Raw genomic sequence first — 25,323 nt, 5'->3', positions numbered from 1 at the left:
GAACTTGAATCTTCACTTGATATTGATCCATGGATGGAGGGTGGACGATTTGTTTGGCTAAAGGAGTTCACGGTGCTTCCCCTAAGGCCTAGACCCGCAGTGGCTTGAGCGGCGGCAGCTTCGGTGATGTTGGTGGTGCCGTCCTCAACTTGAGACATCTTGTTATCCCTTAGTGGTTAAGACTTAATTAGAGATTAGGCTCTGATACCAATTGAAAGTATCTTGGTGATGCCTGGGGGGGGGGGGTGAATAGGAGTATTTGAAAATCCCTGAAAAATCTTTGCAACGATTAAACCTGTCAGAACTTCTAACAAAAGGAAATTTCTTATATGAAATTCAAGATTAAACTTAAAATTATAGAACCTGGCTGAATCAAAAATTGCGCAATGATACTAGCAGACTTCTGCAAATGATCTTTGCAACCACAACAACTTGAGTACGTAGATCATCACAGCACAAATTCTAAGTCAACAAGAACTAAATAAATGCAATAAGCTCAAGACACAAGAAATTTATTCCCGAAGTTCACTCCCACTAAGAAAGCTACATCTCCGTTGAGGAGCACATAAAGAGCTGGATCTTGCACTGACACTTTACCTCACTCAATCAACCACAAAGGAGGATTGAGTCACTTACTATAAAATTCACAAAGGATGGATAATACAACCTGTCGGTGTTTAACCGGCTGCCCACCGAGGGGTATGCCCAAGGTGGTAAGTTTTGGGTGAGGGAACGCCGAGATCAGGAACTCGAAGGTGCAAGGAACACGAGATTTAGATAGGTTCGGGCCGCAAGGTGCGTAATACCCTACGTCCTGTATGGTGGTTTGTATTCCTTTGGTGTAGAATGATCTAAATATCCTGTTTTTGGAGAGGGGTTCCTGTCCTCCCTTATATATCCGAGAGGCTAGGGTTACAAAGATACTAACCAACACCAGCTAAGGAATCATACCAGAACATGTCTCGAGTAGATTCTCCCTGTATCGGTTAGCCTTATCTCATATTTAAACAGAATAAATAAGAGATAAACAAGATGAATAAGAGATAAGATGGACTTAATCTCTTAGACCTCTTTAAACTACGTTATGTACCCAGTCCCGTGGCCCCGGGTCTGACAAGCCCCCCAGCTCTTCGTAGCTGAGTACTGCAGGCTTATCGAGTACTTTCGAAGCAATCTTCGACTTCTTCTGAAGCTTCGTCTTGAAGTCCTTCTTCGAGTACTTGCTTGGCTGCAAGAGAAGAACCTTGTCAACTGGCGCCCCTCTTACCGTGAACCTTTCCCCATGGAAAATGTTGACGAAATCGTCACATTTCTCCATTTTGCCGAACGGGGATTGGCCCTCCCCTCTTGTTCTTTCTTCCGCGGCCTTCTTTATTACTACGGGCTTGAGCTCCATCACTTCAACCCGAATTCCATCTGCCACATTTTGATTTTCATCTATTTCTACGAAGCTTTCCTCGGAACGAACCCCACTGGGATCTTTTCCGCTTACTCTTCCGTATCAAACCACAGCCCACAACAAAAAACCTTTCCGTTGCAGGGGGCACCGGCATCCAACTACGTCAGCAGGCCAGCGACAAATATCTATCATACAAATTCCCCTCCAACCTTCCTGGGTGGAAAAACCACTGGTTTTATATCGAGAACCATGCTCCCCAACTCCCAGCGAAATCAAACAGACCGCCTGCAGTGAGGCCGGAGTGGAATCTTGAACCTTCCAGTGGGGACATGGATCAAGTCAGGGAATTGCTGGACATCATAGAGGCACAGAAGATGAAGGGAGTGACTGGTGCTTCCGTCATGTTCTCCTTTTTCAAACGCCGTGTCCAGCCAATCCAACAACGCCACTGGCTTGGATTCAAGTACACAGGCACTGCTGATCCTTCTCGCATGTGCGCAGAGGAATTATCAGATGAAGCCACACTCCAGCGAGTCCAGCGGGTGTTACTGGACGTGGATGCCATGCCGTATGTGCCTAAGTTGTTTTCCGCGCGAAATCCGCCCAAGCTAGTGAGTATTCGACTTCTTTTTGTTGAAATCAACCTCTGTTACTCCATTGCTGACTGAAGAACCTTCTGTAGGGACACACAGAATTGTACCGCAGCTACCCACCGTGACCCGATATCCCCCGGCCAGACCACCTCCTCCCCAGCGCCGCTGTTGAGGCGAAGAGGGCTCGCATTGCTGCAGCTCAGCGCAGGAGCGGGTCCACAGAGGATGTGAGCTCCCAGGCAGAGGATGGAGCTGAAGGAGAAGCGTGTCGGGACAACTCCTCCGAGCCAGGCGTGGAGTCGACCGGCGCTTTGCCGCTGGTGCCGCAAGGCCGTCGGTTGGTGCGCAAGCGAAAGGCACAGGAACTCGAATCTGCCGGGTAAGAGCTTACTGCTTTGTTGTATTGCTATATGTTGATATTGTGTCATGCTTACAATGTTCTCCTGTAGTCCTTCCGCCTCCTCCTCCCGGGCCGAGCCTGAAGAAGAAGAAACAGCTCCATCGGCCGCCGCAGCCATCACCATTGCCGTGGCGGGAACCGCGCCGTTGGCTGGTGCACCTCCGCCGCCCACAACGGGAACGCCACGACAGGCCGTGCGGATGAAAAGGGCCATCAAGAAGAAATCTATACTGTAATTCTACCTCTGGTTGCGCAATAAACATTTTGATCTTTCGACTTGTGCGTTGACTGACTTCGACTTCATTAGAGCTGCAAGCGCCGCGGACCTCCAGCTAACGCCGGCCTCGACTACCCCAGCCCCCGGGTCAGCGAACCGAGAAGAATCTTCAAGCGCGGGGCCAGTCACGGCAGCTCCAGCCCCCGAGCCGTCGGCCCCCGAAGAGTCGACGCTCGCGGAGCCAGCCCCCGAGGCGGACGCGACGCTGCCCAACTTGCCGCCTCCCGAGCTCCAACAAGTCAAAAACGAAGCTGGTGGCCGGGAACAAGTCGAGGCCCCCGATGCCGCTCCTACGGATGGCACAGGTGAGCATCCGACCGCCCCGGCTGGCTGCCGGGATCCGCGTGCTGTATGCTGAGAATATATTGTGATTGCAGGTGCGCAGCAGTCGCGTTCTGAAGAAGCCGTGGGAACCTCAGGGAGACCCATTGAGCTGCTCCTGTCCGGGTCGGTTTATCGAGATGCCGTTGCCGCCGACCTGGCGGGTGACCCGCTGCTGACAGACGACAACATAGAGAACTTCAAGAAGGCGTATGACTTTGCCATGGTAAGACCTGAGCACTTTTCTACTGGAGACCATGTCGAGTTGCTTATCTGGATTTCCCTCCTTATGCAGAATGTGATTGTCCACTCCTAGAAACAATTAGAAAAACTGAAGACCCTTGAGAGTGACCGCGAAGAACTTGCTGCTCTGAAAAGATGCGTTGACGACGAGAAGACGGAGAACTTGCATCTCGAGAAAGTCAACGTCAAGCTCCAGCGACAACTTGAGGAACGGAGGAAGGAGCTCGAGGCACAAAAGCACGCGTACCAGGAGTAGCTCAAGGAACAAAAGAAAGCGCACCAAGGTAAGCCATTGCTTCCCTCGAGTACTTGCACTGAACGACTCATCCTGGATTTTGAAAAGTTTTCCACCACAGAGCTTATGGGAATCTTAATGAGTAAAGAAGAGCTACTTACTGATGTGAAGATCCTGCTCTATCGCCGTACAGATGACGTCGAGAGGCTGCAGAAGGTGATCGGTGACACTGAGCGACAGTTCGTCGACGGCCTTCAACGAATCAAGACGCTGGGCGAAGAACTCGAAGACCTTAGGGGGGCCGCCCGGAAGCTGGTGGACATGGTGGATCCACCGGAGGAAGCCGAAGCAACCCCTCGGCCCTTGCTAGAGTGGCTCCGCGAGGCCCCGAAGAAAATATTCAAATTCCTCTCCGAGGCTCCTGTCACATGCGTCAACAACGCCCTCGCGATTGTGAAGTCCTTCCTGCCAAACGCACAGCAGGAAATATTTGCTCAAGGAATGGCGGCGGACTGCACCGAGGATCAGTTTGGCAGATACCTCCTAGAAGCCCAACCTGTATGAGAACGTATAGTTCAAAGTGTAATGCAGGATTCGGGTACTAAGAACAAGTATTTACTTCCTTGTATATATAGTTTCTTTTGATGTCTCTACTTGTGTGTGTGTGTGTGCCTAGGCTGAACTGGAATCCAGGCTTACAAGGATTAAGTAGTAGACGCGATCCTGGGTGCAACGACCCGGAGGGTAGCTAAAACTCGTCTAACAGATTAGCCACAACTCGATCGAGCGAGTCTAAACTTGTTAGGAAAGAACGCGAGCATCGTTGCAGGATTGCCGTGCGTAAGGCAGAAAAACAAGACTACCCCGAGTACAACGACTCTGGATGTAGTCAAAGTCGATCCTCATATGAGAACGCTCCACAAGTTAGGTAGGATCCGGACGAACGGATCGAACTTGTTGAGAGCAAGTGCGGGCATCGCCGCGGGTCTGCCGTGCTTTTGGCAGAAAAGAAACTACCCTGAGTGCGGCCACTCAATATGTAATCGAGGTAGCTCTTCATGCGAGCCTTTCCAACGTACTGGGTGTAAGCCAGTCGAACAGATCGATTTTTTTGGAGTAAATGCGGTGGCGAGCGACCATCCAAGGTCGCAGCAGAAATCGAGTCATGGAGAGTAAGAGCGGAGCCGGGGCCTCCGTCAAGACATGGAGTCGAGGAGATATAAACATGGCAGTTGCCTCCGTAAAATTCACGGCAAGAAGTTGGTTTATATAAATACTGCTTATGGCAGTAGCCTTCTTGTGTTCATAAAGGAATTTCCAACCCGAATCTTGTGGCACATAGCCTCCAAATTGTTTCGAGAAAAAGGGATCTTCTAAGCCCCCGGGGATTCAGCTATCACCGAGCATCTTCTTATGGGTAGAACTTGCGCAGGTTCTGGACGTTCCAGGAGTTCGGGACATCCTGACCCTCGGGACATTGGAGCCGATATGACCCTGGCCTTGTAACCTGCTTGATGACGAACGGGTCCTCCCACCTTGAGTTGAGCTTGTGTAGGCCGGATTCATCCTGAATGCAACGCAAGACCAAATCACCAATGCTGAATGATCGCTCCCTCATGTTGCGATCATGATATCGCCGGAGCCCCTGCAGGTATCGAGCTGACTGAACAAGAGCGGTGCAGCGAGCCTCTTCAACAAAATCGAGCTCTAACTGCCTCGCCTCGTCCGCCTCGCCTTCATTGTATATTTGGACCCTTGGAGACTTCCACATGATATCGGCCGGTAAAATAGCTTCAGATCCGTATACAAGGAAGAAAGGCGTTTATCCTGTGGTTTTGGACGGCTGAGTCCGAAGCCCCCAGATGACATGTGGCAGCTCATGTATCCACTTGCCCCCCTTCTTGCTGTTTTCATCATTAAGTCTCTTCTTGAGGTCCTCGATTATCATACCATTCACCCGTTCGACTTGTCCATTGGCCCTTGGGTGTACGACGGAGACATATTTAACCTCGATGCATGCATTCTCGCAGAACTCCCAGAACTGGTTGGCTGTGAAATTTAATCCCAAATCCGTGATGATGGTATTTGGGAAGCCAAAACGGTGCAAAATATCGGAGATGAAATCAACAACTCGATCTGGTGTAAGCTTGGCTATCGGCTTGTGTCGGTGTTTAACCGGCTGCCCACCGAGGGATATACCCAAGGTGGTAAGTTTTGGGTGAGGAGACGCCGAGATCAGAAACTCGAAGGTGCAAGAAACACAGAACTTAGACAGGTTCGGGCCGCAAGATGCGTAACACCCTACGTCCTATATGGTGGTTTGTATTGCCTCTTGTGTAGAATGACCTAGAGATCGTGTTTTGAGAGGGGTCCCTATCCTCCCTTATATATCCGAGAGGCCAGGGTTATAAAGATACTAACCAACACCAGCTAAGGAATCATACCAGAACATATCTTGAGTAGATTCCCCCTGTATCGGTCAGCCTTGTCTCCTATTTAAGTGGAATAAATAAGAGATAAACAAGATGAATAAGAGATAAGACGGACTTAATCTCTTAGACCTCTTTAAACTACGTTATGTACCCAGTCCCGTGGCTCCGGGTCTGACAAGCCCCCGAGCTCTTCGTAGCTGAGTACGGCAGGCTTATCGAGTACTTTCGAAGCAGTCTTCGACTTCTTCCGAAGCTTTGCCTTGAAGTCCTTCTTCGAGTACTTGCTTGTCTGCATCGAAGCTATGAGGTGCTCATGCCCTAAATTTTTATTTTTAACATGGCGTGCGATTTGAAAAATCGCACTCCATATGGAGTAGCCCCCGAGCCTTAGGTTGAATCGGAGAATCAAGCTGAGGGTCCCATTTGTCTGTAATTCTCCTTATCCGTCAAAGAAATTTGAAAAATAAGTAGTCGATGCAACGTACCCCGCAGCCCCCGAGCCTTAAATCCAAATCCCACAAATATGGAGATAAGGATCTAAAAACCGTGGCGTGTAGGCTAAAAATGATGACTCAAAAAATTACCAAAGTGATGATACAAATGATGGAAACTAGACCATCAACCCGAAAAAACCCCTTTTTTCGGGCTAACTAGCCCTGAAAAAATGATTAATCGGATTTTTAATCCAAACAGTCCACCAAATGACCTCTCATCTTCAGAATATTCCCAAAAAATGACCCTTGAACTTTGGAACAGTAACTTTCCCCACCCCGCTGGTTATTTAACCCCGCGATAACAGTGGGAAAAAACTGTGCTTTCAATCTGCATTTTGCCAAGAACTGCCAAAATCCCCAAACAGAGCCAAACGCCGCCGCCACCTCTCCATAGAAATCCTCCCCTTCCAACCTCCCCGCCCCTCTCCCCGCAGCCCCCGAGCATCTCGTGGCCAGCGAATAGGAAATGGCGCCCAAGAAAGCAGAGATCGAGGGGAAGAAGAAGGAGGCGTAGCCTTCGACCGCGGAGTGGACACACAGTAAGTGCTCCCTCAACCATCTTAAGAACCTAGTTTTCGAGGGGTTGCTGCAAGAAAAGAACCTTGTCAACTGGCGCCCCTCTTACCGTGAACCTTTTCCCATGGAAAATGTTGACGAAATCGTCACATTTCTCCATTTTGCCGAACGGGGGTTGGCCCTCCCCTCTTGTTCCTTCTTCCGAGGCCTTCTGTATTACTATGGGCTTGAGCTTCATCATCTCAACCCAAATTCTATTTGCCACATTTCAATTTTCATCTATTACTGCGAGGCTTTTCTTGGAATCGAACCCCACTGGGATCTTTTCCGCTTCCTCTTCCGCCTCAAACCACAGCCCACCTCCAAGAATCTTTCCATTGTGGGGGGCGCCGGCATCCAACTGCGTCGGCAGGCCGGCGATAACTATCTCTCATACAAATTCCCCTCCAACCTTCCTGGATGGAAGAACCATTGGTTTTACATCGAGAACCATGCGCCCCACCTCCCGATGAAGTCAAACAGACCACCTGTAGTGAGGGGAAAGTGGAACCTCGAACCCTCCGGCAGGGAGATGGATCAGGTCAAGGAGCTGCTTACGTCATAGAGGCACAGAAGAAGAAGGGAGTGACCGGCGCCTCCGTCATGTTTGCATTTTACAAACGCCGCGTCCAACCCATCCAGCAGCGCCATCGCCTGGGATTCGAGTACACAAGCCCTGCTGATCCTTCTCGCATGTGCGCAGAGGATTTGCCAGATGAAGCCACGCTCCAACGAGTTCAGCGGGTGCTGCTAGACGTGGACGCCGTGCCGTACATGTCCACATTGTTTTCCGCATGAAATCCGCCCAAACCAGTAAGTATTCAACTTCTTTTTTGCTGAGGATAACCTCTGTTACTCCGTTACTTAACTAAAGAACCTCCTGCAGGGACACACGGAGCTGCACCGCAGCTACCCGCCGTGACCTGACATCCCCCGACCAGACTATCTCCTCCCCACTGCCGCCGTTGAAGCCAAGAGGGCTCGCCTTGCTGTAGCTCAACGCAGCAGCGAGTCCACCGAGGGCGTGAGCTCGCAGGCGGGGGAAGGAGCCGAAGGAGAAGCGCGCCGGGATGACTCCTCCGAGCAAAGCGTGGAGTTGACCGGCGCTTTGCCACTGGTGCCGCAAGGCCATCGACTGGTGCGCAAATGCAAGGCGCAGGAACTCGAAACCACTGGGTAAGAGCCTACTGGTTTGTTGTAATGCGGTACCTTAATGTTGAGTTGTACTTATGACATCCTCCTGTAGTCCTTCCGTGTCCTCCGCCCGGGCCGAGCCCGAAGAAGAAAGGACGAGCCCCGCGGCCGCCGCCGCCGTCACCATCGCCGTGGCGGGGACCGCGCCACAAGTTGGTGAAACCCCGCCGCCAGCAACGGGGACGCCGCGTCAGGCCGTGCGGATGAAGAAAGCCATTAAGAAGAAATCTGTACTGTAAGTCTGCCTCTGGTTGCACAGCAAATGATTTGATCTTTTGACCTATGTGTTGACTAACTTCGACTTCATTAGTGCTGCAAGTGCCGCGGACCTCCAGCTGACGCCAGCTTCGGCTACCCCCGCCCCCGGGTCCTCGACCCGGGAGGAATCATCAAGTGCTGGGCCAGTCGCCGCTGCGTCAGCCCCCGAGGCATCAGCCCTAGAAGGGTCAGCGCCCGCGCAGCCAACCCTTGGGACAGACGCAACGCTGCCCGACCTGCCGCCGCCTGAGCTCCGACAAGTCGAGGTCGGGGCCAGTGGCGAGAAACAAGTCGAGACCCCTAGCGCCGCTCCCACGGATGGCGCAGGTGAGCATCCGATCGCCCCGACTAGTTACCAGGATCTGCATGCTGTATGCTGAGAACATATGTGATTACAAGTGCGCAGCGGCTGATTACTGAAGAAGTCGCGTGAGCCTCTGGGAGACCCGCTGAGTTGCTGCTGGCCGGGTCTGGTGGCCAAGATGCCGTCGCCACCGACCCGGCAGATGACCTGCTGCTGACGGACGGCAATGTAGAGAACCTCAAGAAGGCGCATGACTTTACCATGGTAAGACCTGAGAGCCTTTATGCTAGTGGCTATATCGAGTTGCTAATCTGGATTTCCCCTTTTTATGCAAAGTGTGATCGCCCACTCCCGGAAGCAGGCAGAGGAATTGAAGACCCTTACCCGCGACCGCAAGGAACTCGCTGCCCTGAGGAAGTGCCTTGACGATGAGAAGACGGAAAATGTACATCTTGAGAAGGTCAACGCCGAGCTCCAGCAACAACTCGAGGAGCAGAAGAAGGAGCTCGAGGCACATAAGGAGCAGCTCAGGGAGCAAAAGAGGGCGCACCAAGGTAAACCATTGCTCCCCTCGGGTACTTGCACTGTATGACTCAACCTGGGTTTTGAAAAGCTTTCCACCACAGAGCTTAGGAGAATCTTAACCAGTAAAGAAGAGCTACTTACTGACATGAAGAACCTACTCTATCGCCGTACAGATGACGTCGAGAAGCTGCAGAAGGTGATCGGCGACACTGAGCAACAGTTCGTCGACAGCCTTCAGCGAATCAAGACGCTGGGCGAAGAACTCGAGAGCATCAGGGGGCCGCCTGGGAGCTGGTGGACATGGTGGATCCACCAGAAGAAGGCGAAGCAAGCCCCCAGCCCCTGCTAGAGCATCTCCGCGAGGCCCCAAAGAAAGTGATGGAGTTCCTTTCCGAGGCACCTGTCACGTGCGTCAACAACGCCCTCGCAATTGTGAAGTCCTTCCTACCGAGCGCGAAGCTGGAGATATTTGCTCAAGGCATGGCGGCGGACTGCACCGAGGAGCAATTCGACAGATACCTCCTAGAGGCCCAACCTGTATCAGAACGCATAGTTCAAAGTGTAATGCAGGATTACGGTACTGAAAACAAGTATTCGCTTCCTTGTATATATATGGTTTCTTTTGATGTCTCTACTTGTGTATGTGCGTAGGCTGAATTGGTATCCAGGCTTACAAGGCGTAAGTAGTAGACACTACCCTGGGTGCAACGACCCTAAAGGTAGCCATAGCTCCATGTAGGAACTTGTCTAACAAGTTGACCACAACCCGAACTCGTGGGTCTAAAACTGTTAGGAAAGAACGCGAGCATCGTCGCGCAATTGCCAGGCTTTAAGGCAAAACTACCCTGAGTGCATCGACTCTGGACGTAGTCGGGGTTGCTCCTCATAGGAGCGCGCTCCGCAAGTTATATAGGACCCGGACGGACTGATCGGACTTGCTGGAAGCGAATGCGGGCGTCGCCGCTGGTATGCCGTGCTCTTGGCCGGGACGAGACTACTCTGGGTGCAACCACGCAGGATGTAGTCGAAGCAGCTCTTTGCACGAGCTCATCCAACAAACTGGGAATAAACCAGTCGAACGGGTCGGTTATGTTGGGAAAAATGCGACTGCTGTCACGTGCGACCATCCAAGGTCACGGCGGAAATCGATATGTAGAGGAGTTAGACGGAGCCGAGGGTTCCGTCAGAGAATGAAGTCGAAAGGATATGAACGTGGTCATAGCCCCCGCAATATTCACGACAAGAAGTCGATTTATATAAGTGTTGCACGTGACCGTGGCCATCGTGTGCGTAAGAGGGAATGTACAACCCGAATCTTGTGGCTCATAGCCTCCAAATTGATTCGAGGAAACAAAATCTTCTAAGCCCCCGGGGATTCAGCTATCACCGGGCCTCGTCTTATGGGTAGAACTTGCGCAGGTTCTGAATGTTCCAGGAGTTCGGGACATCCTGACCCTCAGGATATTGTAGCCGATAAGACCCTAACCTTGTAACTTGCTTGACGACGAACGGGCCCTCCCACCTTGAGTTGAGCTTGTGTAGGCCAGATTCGTCCTGAATGCACCGCAAGACCAAATCACCAACACTGAATGACCGCTCCCTGACGTTGCGATCATGATATCGGCGGATCCCTTGCAGGTACCGAGCTGACCGAACAAGAGCGGTGCAGCAAGCTTCTTCCACAGAATCGAGCTCGAACTGCCTCGCCTCGTCCGCCTCGCCTTCATTACAGTTCGACCCTTGGAGACTTCCACATGATATCGGCTGGTAAAATAGCTTCAGATCCATATACGAGGAAGAAAGGTGTTTGTCCTGTGGCTTTGGACGGCTGAGTCCGAAGCCCCCAGACGACATGTGGCAGCTCATGCACCCATTTGCCTCCCTTCTTGCTGTTTTCATCATAAAGTCTCTTCTTGAGGCCGTCAATTATCAAGCCGTTCGCCCTTTCGACTTGTCCATTGGCCCTTGGGTGTGCGACCGAGACATATTTAACTTCGATGCAAGCATTCTCGTAGAACTCCCAGAATTGGTTTGCCGTGAAGTTTGATCCTAAGTCCGTGATGATGGTGTTGGGGAAGCCGAAACGATGCAAAATATCTGAGATGAAGTCGACGACCTGATCTGGCGTGAGCTTGGCTATCAGCTTGTACTCAATCCACTTAGTAAACTTGTCGATAGCCACCAGAATGTGGGTGAAACCGCCTGGCGCTGTCGTGAAGGGCTCGATCATGTCGAGGCTCCAACTAGCAAAAGGCCAGGATGGCGGTATAGTGATGAGGCTATGGGCTGGAACATGAGTCCGTTTGCCGAAGAATTGACAATTTTGGCACCTGCGCACAAGATCTTCCGCGTCGGTCAATGCAGTGGGCCACCAGAAACCGGCCTTGTATGCTTTCCCCACCAGCGTTCTTGAAGCCGCATGGTTTCCGCAGACGCCCTCGTGGATCTCCCACAGTATGTCGTAACCATCTTCCTTTGTGACGCACTTCATGAGAGCTCCTGACCGAGCGCCACGCCGATAAAGCTTGCCGTCAACCAAGACGAAACCCTTGCTCCTTCGCAGGACGCGTGCCGCCTCCGCGCTCTTGGCGTCAATTCCCGCTGGTAGCCTTTGATCTCGAATGAAGTCGATAAAAGCCTCTCGCTAGTCCTCCCCTAGCACCATAACCTCTCGATCGGGTTGTTGGGGACCCGCGTCGATGGTTACCTGCGGAGAAGACTTGATGGATGGCTTCTTGAGCTCCTGGACGAAGACTCCCGACGGGACCTGAGCATGTGTGGACCCCAGTTTGGACAGGATATCCGCGCCAACATTGTGCTCCCGCAATACATGGTGAACCTCCAAGCGGGAGAAGTTGCTTTCCAACTTGCGCACTTCCTGTACATAAGCATCCATCGTCTCCTTGTTGCAGTCCCATTCCTTGTTGACCTGTTGAACAATAAGAAGGGAATCGCCATATACAAGTAGTCATTTGATCCCTAGTGATATCGCCAAACAAAGCCCGTGAAGCAAGGCTTCATACTCGGCTTTATTGTTGGATACCTCCCACAGGATCTGAAGGGCATATTTCAATTATTTACCTCGTGGAGAAATAAACAAAACACCAGCGCCGCCGCCGTCGAGCTTGAGGGACCCATCAAAGTACATGGTCCAGTGCTCTGGCTTGTCTACTGGAGTTGGGACTTGATTCTCCCTCCATTCAGCCATAAAGTCGACTAGAGCCTGTGACTTGATTGCAGTGCGTGGCTTGAAGTCGATTGACAAAACCCCCAGTTCCACTGCCCACTTAGATATGCGCCCCGTGGCATCTTGATTATGAAGAATATCCCCCAACGGAAAATCCGTGATCACAGTAATCTTGTACTCGTCGAAGTAATGGCGTAGCTTTCTTGATGTCATTAAGATTGCATATAAAAGCTTTTGAACAGATGAATACCGTACCTTGGATTCGGAGAGGACCTCGCTGACAAAGTAGACAGGCCTCTGCACCCCAAACGCCTGGCCTTCCTCGCCTCTCTCAACTACAATGGCACTGCTAACAACATGAGTTGTTGACACACATTCTCCATTCATTATTCTTTTTCTTTTCAAGAACGGGGTTCGCTACCCACTCTGGATGGATTACTTCTTTAATGAATCCAGCTGCGAGAAGTTTAGCAATCTCCCGTTTAATGGCCTCACGCTTATCGTGGGAAACCTTCGCAGGCGTTGCTTTTTAGGCGTAGCCTTCGGGTGTACATTCAAAGCATGCTCGATCAACACCCTGGGCACCCCTAGCATATCCACTAGTTTCCACGCGAATATATCTCGGTTAGCCCGTAGGAAGCTGATGAGCGCGAGTTCCTATTTGTCACCTAAGCCTGCACCGATGACAGCGGTCTTAGATGAATCTCCCTCCTGAAGCTGGATCGTCTTGAGGGCCACGTCATCAGTCGACTGGATGCTCGACTTGCTGGCCTTCTTGGAAGGAATCTCCAGCCCGGATTGGGAAAGCTGCTGCGCGGCCGCGAGTACTTCTCCTGAAGCATCTGGCACGTGAGTAGTCGAAGCATACTGGATCGCCTCCTGATTGCAGTCATACGACTTCTTCAAGTCGCCACGGAGGGTGAGTACTCCGCTGAGTCCTGGCATCATAGGAAGCAGATAGACATAATGCGGCACTGCCATGAACTTGGTGAGTGCCGGACGACCCAATATGGCATGGTAAGAAGATTCGAAGTTAGCCACTTCGAATTTGATGAATTCGGTACGATAGTTCTCCTGCGTGCCGAAGGTGACTGGGAGGACCATCGTACCAAGTGGGTGTGCCGCGTTACCTGGGACGATGCCGTAAAAGGGGGACTTGCTGGGAACCAGCATGTCCTTGAAATCCAGGCCCATTTTCTTCAGAGTGCTGATGAAAATGAGATTGAGCCCGCTCCCGCCATCGATGAGGACCTTGGTGAGCTTAACCTCTGCCACCACAGGATCCAGGACCAAGGGGAATTTACCGGGCTCCGAAAAGCTCATCCACTGGTCGTCGCGAGAGAATGAGATGGGGATCTCCGACCAACGGAGTGGTCGTGGTACCGCCGGCTCAATAGACAAAATCTCCCGGAGAAGCAACTTCTGCTCCCGTCTGGAACCAAATTCCTCATCTCCACCGAAGATGACGTTGACGACCTTCGAGGCGTCTTGAAACTTCGGGTTGCGCCCGTGATCCTCGTCATCCTCGGGTTCTTTGTCCGCAGGCTTCTTATTCTTCTTGCCACCACCGGAGTTGCTGAACGTCCTCCGAAGGTGGTAGCAGTCAATGGCGACATGATTGGCACCTGGGTGCCAAGGGCACTTCTTCTGCAGGAGCTTCTCAAACTCCTCCTGCGTCATCGACTTCTTGCCCCGCAAAGGACGATCGATAGCCGCGATGACATCATCTGGCTTTCGTTTCCGGGGCGGACCCAAAAAGTCCCGCTGGCCTTTGTCGTTGCGGTTGTCGTTTGGGCGCCGCAGATTACTATCTTGATGCTGCGGGAACCGCTCCCGCATCTTCTCCTCCTGTTAGGACCAATCGTGCATCATATCACGAAGGCCCGCAACAGTCTTCGGCCAGTTCCGCCCAAAATCCCTGTAGATGCCCGGGTCGGTGATGCCGTTGTAGAAACAATCGATGATGTCGTCCTCCGAGATGTTGGCGATGGTGGCGTGAACGTCGAAGAAGCGACGTGTGTAGGACCGCAGGAGCTCATTACGTTCCTGCTTACACTGAGCAAGATCGTGACGAGTACCTGCACGAGCAATCGCTCCCTGGAAGTTGTAGATGAAGACCTTCTTGAGGCGCTCCTAGGAGTCGATTGAGTTGCTGCTGAGGCTTTCCAACCAAGTAAGCGGTGCAGGGTCCAAAGCCATCGGGAAGTAGACGACTTTGGTGATATTCGACCCCCCTGCGACCTCAATGGCCGTGGAGTAGCAACGGAGCCACTGCTGAGGAGCTTGCTTGCCGTCGTACTTGGTAATGCCGATTGGTTTGAAGCTCTCCGAATACTTGTAGCTGCTAAAACGAGCAGAAAAAGCAGGGAATCGGTCGCTACAGTCAGTATCTTCAGTTTCGACTTCTTCGCGGACCTTGCGCCTGGAGGAGATCACTGTCCGCGCGTCGCGACCTTCATTGATGTGCTGGCGCAGGTCCTCTGGAGAAGGTCGATGATTGGCCTGCCACGGATGACCCCCTTGCGGTGGCTGCTGCCTCCCGCCAGGAGCCTGGCTCCCGCGAGCGTTGTCGTTGCTGAGCTGGTGTCGAGGACGGCCGCCAGCCGTTCGGCTGTGAGCCTGACTTCGACTCTCACCCACGCGCTCCTCCCTGATGGTGGACGCCGGGTTGTGCTGATCCAGCTGGATCCAAGCCCTCTGCGCATAAAGAAGTGCTTGACGCACTTCTAGATCGTGGCTGCGCTCGAGGATGGCCGTTACCCTGGCGATGTTGGCCACCGGAGTCCTGAAACCCCGTTCGCTTACGGCGGCGAACTCAGGGTCAAGCTCGCGATGCATAGATCGCCTACGCTCGTTGGCCCTCCTCCGCTGGATTGTGCGGGCCCTGTTCCTGGCCCTCCGTGCCTCACGATCGGCGTCGTTCTCGTCGTCGGTGTTGGCTGTGATCTCATCTTCGGAAACCGCTTCAAAGTTGACGATGGGAAGATCCCCATCGTCCTCGCCTTCTTCTGCCATTAGCACCTGGCGGGAGGCGAGCTCATCGAAGCCCGTGTCGACTAGTTCTGTCGACTCCTCCACCACGGTAGCCAACGGCCTGCCCTCCTGAAAAGGCAAAGGCTCGAGGTGGGCCACAAGTCAACCCTCAGCCTCGAGTAGATCGGAGAGCGCCATCCCCCTCCAATGCACAATGCGTCCATCCGGCACGGAGGCGATCATCAGATCACTGGCACCAAAACAACCCGAAGCCTCCCGACGTGCGGTGGCTTCAGGCCTTCTAGCCTGGAGCAGAGAATCCAGGTCCTTCTCTAGCGCATAGAGAGACCCAGAGACGTTGGCCTCCTGAAGATCAGTGGCCACGTTGCATGAACCGAGTTGAGATTGGTTACGCAAATTCTTAGATTGGAACGAGTCCAACCCAAGGGAAGTTGCCGCAACACTGGATGAAGTCGAGCCTGGAGCAGTCTCCACCTTGATCTTTGTTGCAGAAGCATGGAGTGGCAAGTTGTCGAGCCCGTCGATGAACTTGTCGAGGTCGCTGCGGGGATCCGCAGCGGAGGTCTTTGGCCTCATGTCGACGAGGAATCACCGAAAATCGCCCACACCATCTGGGATGCAGACCCACGAGCCAAAAACGAATGTCGTACCCTAGGAGGGAACTGACCTGGTGAATTTGAAAGATGCCATCGAGCTCGCCGGTGGATCTTCGACGCGATCCCCTACCTGGCGCGCCAGCTGTCGGTGTTTAACCGGCTGCCCACTGAGGGGTATGCCCAAGGTGGTAAGTTTTGGGTGAGGGAACGCCGAGATCAGGAACTCGAAGGTGCAAGGAACACGAGATTTAGATAGGTTCGGGCTGCAAGGTGCGTAATACCCTACGTCCTGTATGGTGGTTTGTATTCCTTTGGTGTAGAATGATCTAAAGATCCTGTTTTTTGAGAGGGGTTCCTGTCCTCCCTTATATATCCGAGAGGCCAGGGTTACAAAGATACTAACCAACACCAGCTAAGGAATCGTACCAGAACATGTCTCGAGTAGATTCTCCCTGTATCGGTTAGCCTTATCTCCTATTTAAACAGAATAAATAAGAGATAAACAAGATGAATAAGAGATAAGATGGACTTAATCTCTTAGACCTCTTTAAACTACATTATGTACCCAGTCCTGTGGCCCTAGGTCTGAAAAGCCTCCGAGCTCTTCGTAGCTGAGTAATGCAGGCTTATCGAGTACTTTCGAAGCAATCTTCGACTTCTTCTGAAGCTTCGTCTTGAAGTCCTTCTTCGAGTACTTGCTTGGCTGCATCGAAGCTATGAGGTGCTCATGCCCTGAATTTTATTTTTAACATGGTGCGCGATTTAAAAAATTGCATTCCATATGGAGTAGCCCCCGAGCCTTAGGTTGAATCGGAGAATCAAGCTGAGGGTCCCATTAGTTTGTAATCCTCCTTATCCTTCAAAGAAATTTGAAAAATAAGTAGTCGATGCCACGTATCCCGCAGCCCCCGAGCCTTGAATCCAGACCTCTTTAAACTACGTTATGTACCCAGTCCCGTGGCCCCGGGTCTTACACAAACTTCCCGGGACGCGCACACGCAAGGGGACGCTCAATCGGGCGAAGCCGAACCGTCTAGAAGCAAGCTTCAAGAGTAACAAATGTGAATCTATGGATGAAGATGCTTTGAGTGCTCTTGAGATGAACGTGGCTGCATTCTCAATCAAGTACTCAAGCCTCACACCTCAATCTTGCTCTCACCCAAGCCCTCGCTCGAATCAACTCAAGGATTTGCTCAAAAGGAAGGATTAGAAAGTGGAGTAGAAGCTAGTGGAGGTGTTTTTCTTAGGGAAGAACAGCATCAAGTGAGGAGGGGCGGAGGGGTATAAATACCCAACCCGTAAAAATTAGCCGTTAGTGTACCGGTTAAGTGATTGTCGGAGCCGACTTGATTAAAAACGGCCGACGGAGGACCCCTATCGGAACTATCAAGCAACTTTCGGCAGGCGTCAGAACTTCCGACACACACTGAGTTAGTGAGAAAACTAAATTCATAAGTGTGTGATTTTATGTCTCTCTTGGGTTGTTAGTATATCAATTAAGCACTTTGACATCTTCAAGCTATCCATTCGCATCCCTCTTAATAGTACGGTGTTTCCTGTACTCAAATTCAAAATAAAAAAATAAAGATCTTCGTTTTAGCTCCATCACCGTCTATCAAGTAGATTGGCGTCTTTCATTGAACTTTAACCTATCCATAACTCGATAAACACAAAACCCACTTAGGGGGCCAAATGTACTTTTAGATCTTCGATGAACACCCCTTCCTAGCGCGCCAGTTGTCGGTGTTTTACCGCCAAGCCAACCAAGGGATACCCCCGAGGTGGTAGGATGTAGATAGGGTATCGCCGAGATCAGGAACTCGAAGATGCAAGGAACACAAAGATTTAGACATTTCGGACCGCAATGTGCGTTATACCGTACGTCCTGTGTGGTGGTTTGTATTGCCTTACGTGTAGATTGATGTTGTCCTTTGGAGGGAATCCTATCTGCTCTTATATAGTTTGGGGACAGGAATACATGGAATCCTATAGACCAATACTAGCTTAGGAGTTCTACCCGAGTACTATTCGGGTAGCTTCCTTCTGTACCAACTAGTTCTACTCGAATCCGAGTACATCCCAAGGTATGGAACACGTCAAATCCTTTATCCTAGAAATATTTATGCTACGTAAGCAGTCCCGTGGTTCCAGATCTGACAAATGGAAGGGAAGGGAGAGAGAGAAGGACCGGGATCAGAATGAAATGAGTGGGAGTGATTTATGAAGAGGGAAATAGATAGGTTTGGAAAGGCATCACCGTCGGGTTGTATCGAGCGCATTACCGCCGGATCGTATTATAAACCGGCTAGTATCACCATGCTCCAATGGGATCCGACGGTAATAGTCTATCACTACCAATTTGGTTCAAACCGGTGGCGAAACCCATCTGTAAAGAACAATTCTGTAGTAGTGGATGTCTAAGTACTTGAGTATATGAAAGTCAACTGCACAAAGACTACAGAACACACATCACACAATATTATTCTAACCAATGTTTGATGAGATTTTGTGTAAATCCTTTAGAAAACGATGATAGAAGATATAAGCTGACGTGTGCTATTCAAGAGACAAGACAATACAATAAGCAAGCGATCGTATGGACACGTTCATACGTGCCTGGTAGAAAAGAATGTCACGCATGCACGTGTATTCACAAGCTACCAATTGTTCAATTTCCTTTCTTAATATACGTACATGCACATGTATGATGTATAGCTTGACGGGAGAGTAAATGGACAACAAGCCTCACAACGTGCGCGACACCTGACACGTTGATAAACATCGATCACAGGAAGTATAACGCTGAGTCCAGCCAATGCAGTGACGCGGGGGCGGCCATTCAGCATAGCGCTGGGCCAAAAAACCGAATTGGGCCATGCCCATCTATTCCACCCGCCCCCAGTCCAATAGAGAGCGCTTCTTCTTCTTCCTGTCGTCAGATGCAAAATCGCCAGTACCAAACCTCCAAGCGCCGCTCCGGCCGCCTATTGCCATGGGGAAGGAAGAGATTGGGGTCTTTGCTCCGCCAGGTGCCCCACCATGCTGTATGGGGAGCTCCGCCTCTGCAAACAAATACTAAAAGTATACTGTCTCCATCTCCTTCTGCCTTTTGCTTTCATGTTTGATCCCCTTCTCCTTCATATTTTTCCTCGCTATACTCTCGCCTGGTCTTCGATCTCGCCAAGTTCTAGGTTCGTTCGACCCCGCTGCCCCTTTAGTAATCAGTTTTCGCAATCCACTTGGACAGCTTGAGCCTTGAGGTTCCTGACCTCTTGGCTGCAAATTCCTCATCTTATTCTTCGATTTCTTTTTGTGCGGATTTCTTGCCTCAACTTGATCTTAGTAGTTTGTAGGGTTCTGTTATGCCCAAGAATCTTATGGTCCGGATCTTTCTATTCCCCTCAAAACCTTGCTTGTGATTAAGGGTTAGCTAATTTTTAATCTTCGTCTGCAGATCGGCGCCGTTTTGGTCGCGGAGGCGTGATCTTTCTTGTTGATTAGGGTTCTTTGCGTTCCCTATGGTCGGAGGTTCGCCTAATTTAGCTGGCAATAGAATTGCGTTAGTGAATGAATTGCAAGTTTGGATCTTTCTTGCATCAAATGGTTGAGCAAGGCAAATCACGAGGCCCTCCGGCGAAGGCGAAGAAATCGCTGCTTGTGGAGGTTGACAAGATTGGCCAGGCGGGCGGGGTTGTGTTTGCAAGAGAATCACCACTGGCGCCCAAGAACGACCAAGGATGCAGCGTCAGCTATAGTCATGGGGATGATGAAACCCAGGAATTAGGTGGGGGTGTGCAAAATGGGTGGGTCGACTTTGGGCATTCCCTGCAGCTGCTGCTGTTCTCACGGCAGTGGGGCCTCGCTGAGAGTCTTGTTGCTCTAGCAGATCAGCAGTCGCTGCTGGATTATGGCCTGTCAGTTGCCCTTGACGCCATATGGTTCTTGCGGATGAAGCAGGATCTTGAGGGGCTCAATGGTCTGATAGCGAAGATTGTGGCCTCGGGAGCAAAGGATTTTGCAAGAGCAATCCTCAGAACGTCACTACTTGCATCTTGTGTTGCAGCTTGCCAAAGCAAGGCTATCTCTGTGGGTGATAGCATGGAGATCGTCGCCGACAGGTGACTCAGCTTATACGTATAAATGTTTCTTTCAGAAGGGTCTGTTTAATACATTATTGGTGATGCTATTTCTTTTGGTTTCGAAATTTAGATTGCATGACCGTCTGCGGGATTGTCCTGGTGCCGACCATCTGAAAGTTGAGGCAGGTGCCAAAGTGCAGAAGTTTATGGAATGGGCTTTGCAGTGTATTCATATGCATCATTGTTCTGAAGAGACACAAAGGTACAGATGGAACTGCAACACTCTCCGAGAGGTGCAGCTCCATTTGTCAGCATTTAGAGTCTTTTTGGACATAGCTGGTGACAATCTCAGTGGCAAGATTTTCACCGAGGCATTTGATGCGGCCTGCTTCCCACTTACACTATTCTCAAGTTTATTTGAACCTGGATGGTCTTCTGGGAGTTCAGCAGTCTCCATTAAGGGTCTTTTATCATTGCTGGTGGAAGGAGGCGCTGACAATGTAAATCAGTGCTTCCTGGAAGCAGCACGCTTTGGAAGTACTGAGCTTGTACGTATTCTGCTGGAGGTAATTTAGGTTCTCATTAATCTTGATGTCAGAGTTAGTCAGTGTGTTTAGAAAAATAGTAAATAGATATTTCAGCAATGTTTTATTTTGCTTTTTTAGAAGAGATTGATTGTGTGAGTTATTTACCAAGAAATTAGGTCCAGAGCTCTAGATTATTTACCTAGTTTTTCTTATGTTCCTAATACTAGAGAGGCAAGTTTTGGGATGTCATCTAGGAGGATCCAAATCTTTGAATGGGCTGTGGACAATATTTACCTTTTATTTGTGAGCCATAGAATATTGGAAACAGTTCCAGTTGCAGTTCAAGATGATATTCCAACTTATAGTCATATTTAGTGCCTTTTGCTGACAAACTCTTTGTTTCTGTGCAAAGAACACCATCATAGTGGTGATCTGTATAGCAAATATACTTAGGGGGTGTTTGGATCCAAGTGCTAATGGTCAAAAGTGCTAAACTTTAGCAGTAGTTCATCCGAACAGGAGTGCTAATGGGTATGCTAAACTTTAGCCAAGACTCAAAAACTTTTTAGCAAGGGTTTTGGTGCTAATAGGTGCTAAAGTTTAGCACTCAACTTTAGCACACCCAAACAGGCCCTTAGTCAATGATAGCATCCATTTATACTCTGTCGTGTAGAAAACCCAAATTTCTAATGAAAGCACTCTATTGTAACTTCTCCTACATCTGGGTCTGCCAAATTTAGACTGATTGATCAAAATTGTTTGTGTCCTTATTTTGGTGTGCAACTAAAACACAGTCAATGGTAGTTCATTCTCTTCGCAAATTATAGTCTAGTTAGGGGGAAAAAAATTGATGGCTAACATGATGGCTAACAGTAAAGATGGGCTTTGGTAAGATAACAAACTAAACACGCTATTTTCGAATTGCTGCACTATCCTCTTCCAGCAAGATCTTGAGTGTGTTCCAACTATCTAGAAATTCAATATTTTCATCTTTACTGTTCTATGCTTTTAAGATGTAATCGTATAATATTATAGTAATGTAACTATCATTTTTTATGTTGAAGCTTTAGGGCCTTTTAACTACTTATTAACTACATTCTATAGCAGCTCTTGAACCACATCAACAAGCTGAGGCATTTTGTGGTTTTCCATTGAATTGGACTGGACTATGCGCATAAAATCTATGTACTCAAGTATAATTTGATCTTACAATTTTGTAGCATTTAAGAGTTTTTTTTCTAAATTTTGGCCTAAAATAGGTTAGCAGTCTGTTTAGATTTGTTTGGGTATGCAGTGTAATGGGATGCAAACCACTTATTCTTTGTAGAACCCTAGTTTGTCTTATTATCTTAAATATGTCATACAATCATATTACTTCCTTACATGATGACATCAATTTATATGCCATTGTCTAGTAAGCACACTATTCTGTAGAAAGCACTAATATTATAACTCCATGTTTCTACATCTGAATCTGCTAGAATCTGGGCATCTAGTTTGTTTGTTTCCATAATTTTAAAATGCAACCAAAATATAGTCAATGATAGGTCATTTTCTTGCCAAAATATAGCCAAGTTATGGCAACCAAGTTGATAGTCAATTCTGCATGTTCTTTGCTTATTTATTATTGATCTTAGGTAGGATCAGAAAATAAATACACAATAATTTCAAACCGTTTCCTGTAAGAACTTTCAGTATAGTCATTCAAGAAACTAAATATTTCAGCCTTTCCTCTTCTTTGCACTTAAAAAGTATCATATTATATAGTTATGTGCTACCTTTTTTCTGTTATGTTGTAGTTTTTGGGATTTTAACTATTTATCTTCATCGGAGAGCTTGTCGTACTCCAATTAGCTGAGGCATTTTGTGCTGTTCAACGGAATAGTATTTTGTGCTGTTTAATGGAATAGTATTGGGCTTATATGCATTTTGAACAAAAAAGTAGATTGCTCATGTATTATAGTTTGATCTTGGATTTTGTAGCAATTGTGAACTATTCTACAGTTTGGCCAGAAAAAGTTTAACTGTAATATAAGGCCCTTCCGGTTTAGATTTTGTTTCCTTATGATGTAAATGGAATAAAAACCAGTTTTTTTCTTTTGAAACAGTCCTGCCATATTATCCTGAAAATGTTGAGCAATGTTATTGGCGTCTAAACTATCTTTTCCTTTTAACTAAAAATATATTATTGTAGTAATGTAACTACCATTTTTTGGTCGAAGTTTTTGGTCTTTTAACTACTTTTTCTGCATTCTAGAGCATGTTCTCAAAGTTCTTCATGGCATTCTGCGCTTTTCCATGGAATGGGATTGGACCTAGTGCATAAATATTGATTTACTGAAGAAGTATAGTTTGGTCTTGAAATTTTGTAGCATTTGCATCATTGTAGAGAATTTTTCCTGAAAAAGATTTATGGTGATATGAGGTCCTTCCTGTTAGATTTTATTTCTTTGTACGCAGGACGGAGGTGAAAATCACTTTTCCTTTATGTTAAAAAATATTGTATTATCCTAGAATTGTCAAACAACTGTACCCTTAAACATCTTTGGAAAGTAGTACATCTGAGTTAGTACAGCATGACAATGACAACCGTAACTTGTATCCCTTTATGCAGATTGCATATCAGAACAGCTTGGCTGTGGACATTGACCTGGCTCTAGTGTATGCTTCTCATTACTGCAAGTTGGACACAATGGCATGCTTGGTTGATGAAGGGAATGCATCCTCTTTCCTTGGTCCTCTGATAAAAGCTGCTGAGCGTGGGTGCTTGCAGGTCATCCACTGGTTTGTCAATCGAGGTGTTTCTGAGATTGAGATGTGCCTCGCCCTCACAACCGCTGCCTCCAGTGGCCATTTCACGGTGGCATCCTACCTACTTGAACAGATCCCCCAGCAGATCCTCGAAGCTCTCAGCACACAGATCCTGAAAGCTGCTCATGGCCAGGGCAGCGGATCGCTCAACGGCGTTGCCTTCCTCCTGAGGTCCAACTTCCTAAGAGACGCTGCCGCAACATATGAGGCGGCAGACCTCATCGCGAGGGGGGCCACCAACGGCGAGCCCCCCGACCTGGTCGCATTCCTGAAAGAGCACTGGTCTCAGGATGCCTTCGCCGAAGGGGTGAGCGCTGGCAAGGCGCATTTCGTGAACGTCATGAGGGTCCTCAGGAGAGGCGCGTCCCCTGTCTGCCTGGATGCCCTCCCATCGCAGATGGTGCTCGGCATTGCCTACCTGCCCCTGTACCGGGCGTGTGTGAGCGAGGCGGGCGGGCAGCTGCTGCCGCAGAGACTGAGGGGTGAGCTGGTGGAGGCGACGGGCCGACTCGGGGAGCAGGCTGGCGCGGAGAGCCAGGGGAAGGATCTGGTGATGGCTCTGGAGCGCCACATGCCGTCCTTCTTGGTTGGATCTTGAGAGGTTTACCAAGTGTAAATAAGCTTATTAAACATTGTATGGTCCTTATTAAGTTGTGTAAGAGTGTACAAAACAGTGTGTAGCTGCCAAAATCCCAGCCTTCCAGCGGACTGGTGGTAGCAATAGTTTTGGTGCGTCACAGGCCTCATGGTCATGTACAAAGTGCTTTTGTAAGAAGAGAAGTTTGTCTATCGATTGCCTGTTGAGGGGGGGGGGGGGGGGGGGGGTGCAGTTTGCGTTTATATATCTATCTATGCATGTATATGAAGGCAAATAAACTCTATGAAAGCATTTTACTTATTTTGTGTTATTATGCCTTTTTAAACTACTCCGTAAATTCACATATCCGTAAACATGCGTGCAATAAGATCTACGACAGCACAGCTCAGGTGGGTTCGAACCTAGGCATGGTATAGGTCCTCGCATTTTGTCCCATTTATTTCAGCAATTAACGATGGTGCTATCCTTTTAGTGGTAGGTAATATGCTGGATGACACCAACAACTTGCATGTTGTGACTTTATCAATCTCAAGATAATTCATATCAATCCCTCGGAGGTATGTTTCGTGAAAGAAAAAACTGATTTATTTCAATTTTTGTTGGGCCTTAAACCCTGCAGATGATCATCCCACGCTTTTTAACAAGATTAGTAGCTACTATGGAATGATCAAGTAAAGGAAGCTAGAGTCAATAAACACAACTGATTTTCTACTTATTTACACCATACTTTTTAGTTACATTTGTTTATTTTCTTCTGGTTGCAAGTTGCAGTTTTGGCAAATACTTTCTGTAACTTTATATTACATTTGGTGGGAGTATGTTGTAGCAAACGTAAGCTCTATACATACACCAATTTTCTTACAACTCAAGTAGCAGAATAAGACTCGTAACTATAAAAGAGAATCACTTGTAAATGAATCTAGTAGTTAGTAAAAATATACTTACAATGGAATACCCAAATAGTTGTGCATGGAGGATACAAACAGTGATCAAAAACTACATCAAGATCCAATGGCAACATTTTCTTCTTATCAAGAGCCAATGGCATTTTTCTATGCAATATATGTTTCTCTAAACATTTTCTACTCAACATTTTTATTCTTCAATCCAAGATGCATTATTTTGTTCATTAGAAAGAGTTCACTCCATTTTTTTCCTATTTCAACATTTTTCAGTACCAACTTTTGACAACTCAACATGTCCTCCATGCAATATATGTTTTGTCAACTTTTTTTCTAGTCAACAATTTTTCAACCTTTTTCTAGTCAACATTCTTTCAAAGATGCCACATCTTTTCACTA

The 25,323-nt window shown here is 48.8% G+C and overlaps 1 protein-coding gene across 4 annotated transcripts; it reads left to right on the top strand.

Annotated features, from left to right (window-relative positions):
* The first annotated feature begins 18,893 nt into the window (after nt 1–18,893).
* On the top strand, nt 18,894–24,213 carry LOC112890944 (ankyrin repeat protein SKIP35-like). 4 transcript variants are annotated; one of them, XM_025957852.1, is made up of 4 exons: nt 18,894–19,088; nt 19,462–20,125; nt 20,217–20,634; nt 23,387–24,213. In XM_025957852.1, exons 2-4 carry the CDS (start codon nt 19,575–19,577, stop codon nt 24,020–24,022), a joined length of 1,605 nt encoding a protein of 534 aa, XP_025813637.1. In that variant the 5' UTR covers nt 18,894–19,088; nt 19,462–19,574; the 3' UTR covers nt 24,023–24,213. The 4 variants fall into 4 exon arrangements, with proteins under 4 accessions (XP_025813637.1, XP_025813631.1, XP_025813625.1 ...); XM_025957846.1 differs by having other exon boundaries at nt 23,228–24,213; XM_025957840.1 differs by having other exon boundaries at nt 18,895–19,198; nt 20,217–20,652; nt 23,228–24,213.
* Nucleotides 24,214–25,323: the final 1,110 nt, after the last annotated feature.

This window comes from Panicum hallii, chromosome 1, assembly GCF_002211085.1.
Source record: "Panicum hallii strain FIL2 chromosome 1, PHallii_v3.1, whole genome shotgun sequence".
Classification (NCBI taxonomy): Eukaryota; Viridiplantae; Streptophyta; class Magnoliopsida; order Poales; family Poaceae; genus Panicum; species Panicum hallii.
The sequence above is the reverse complement of the archived record's forward strand: the minus strand, read 5'-3'. Positions and strand labels throughout refer to the sequence as shown.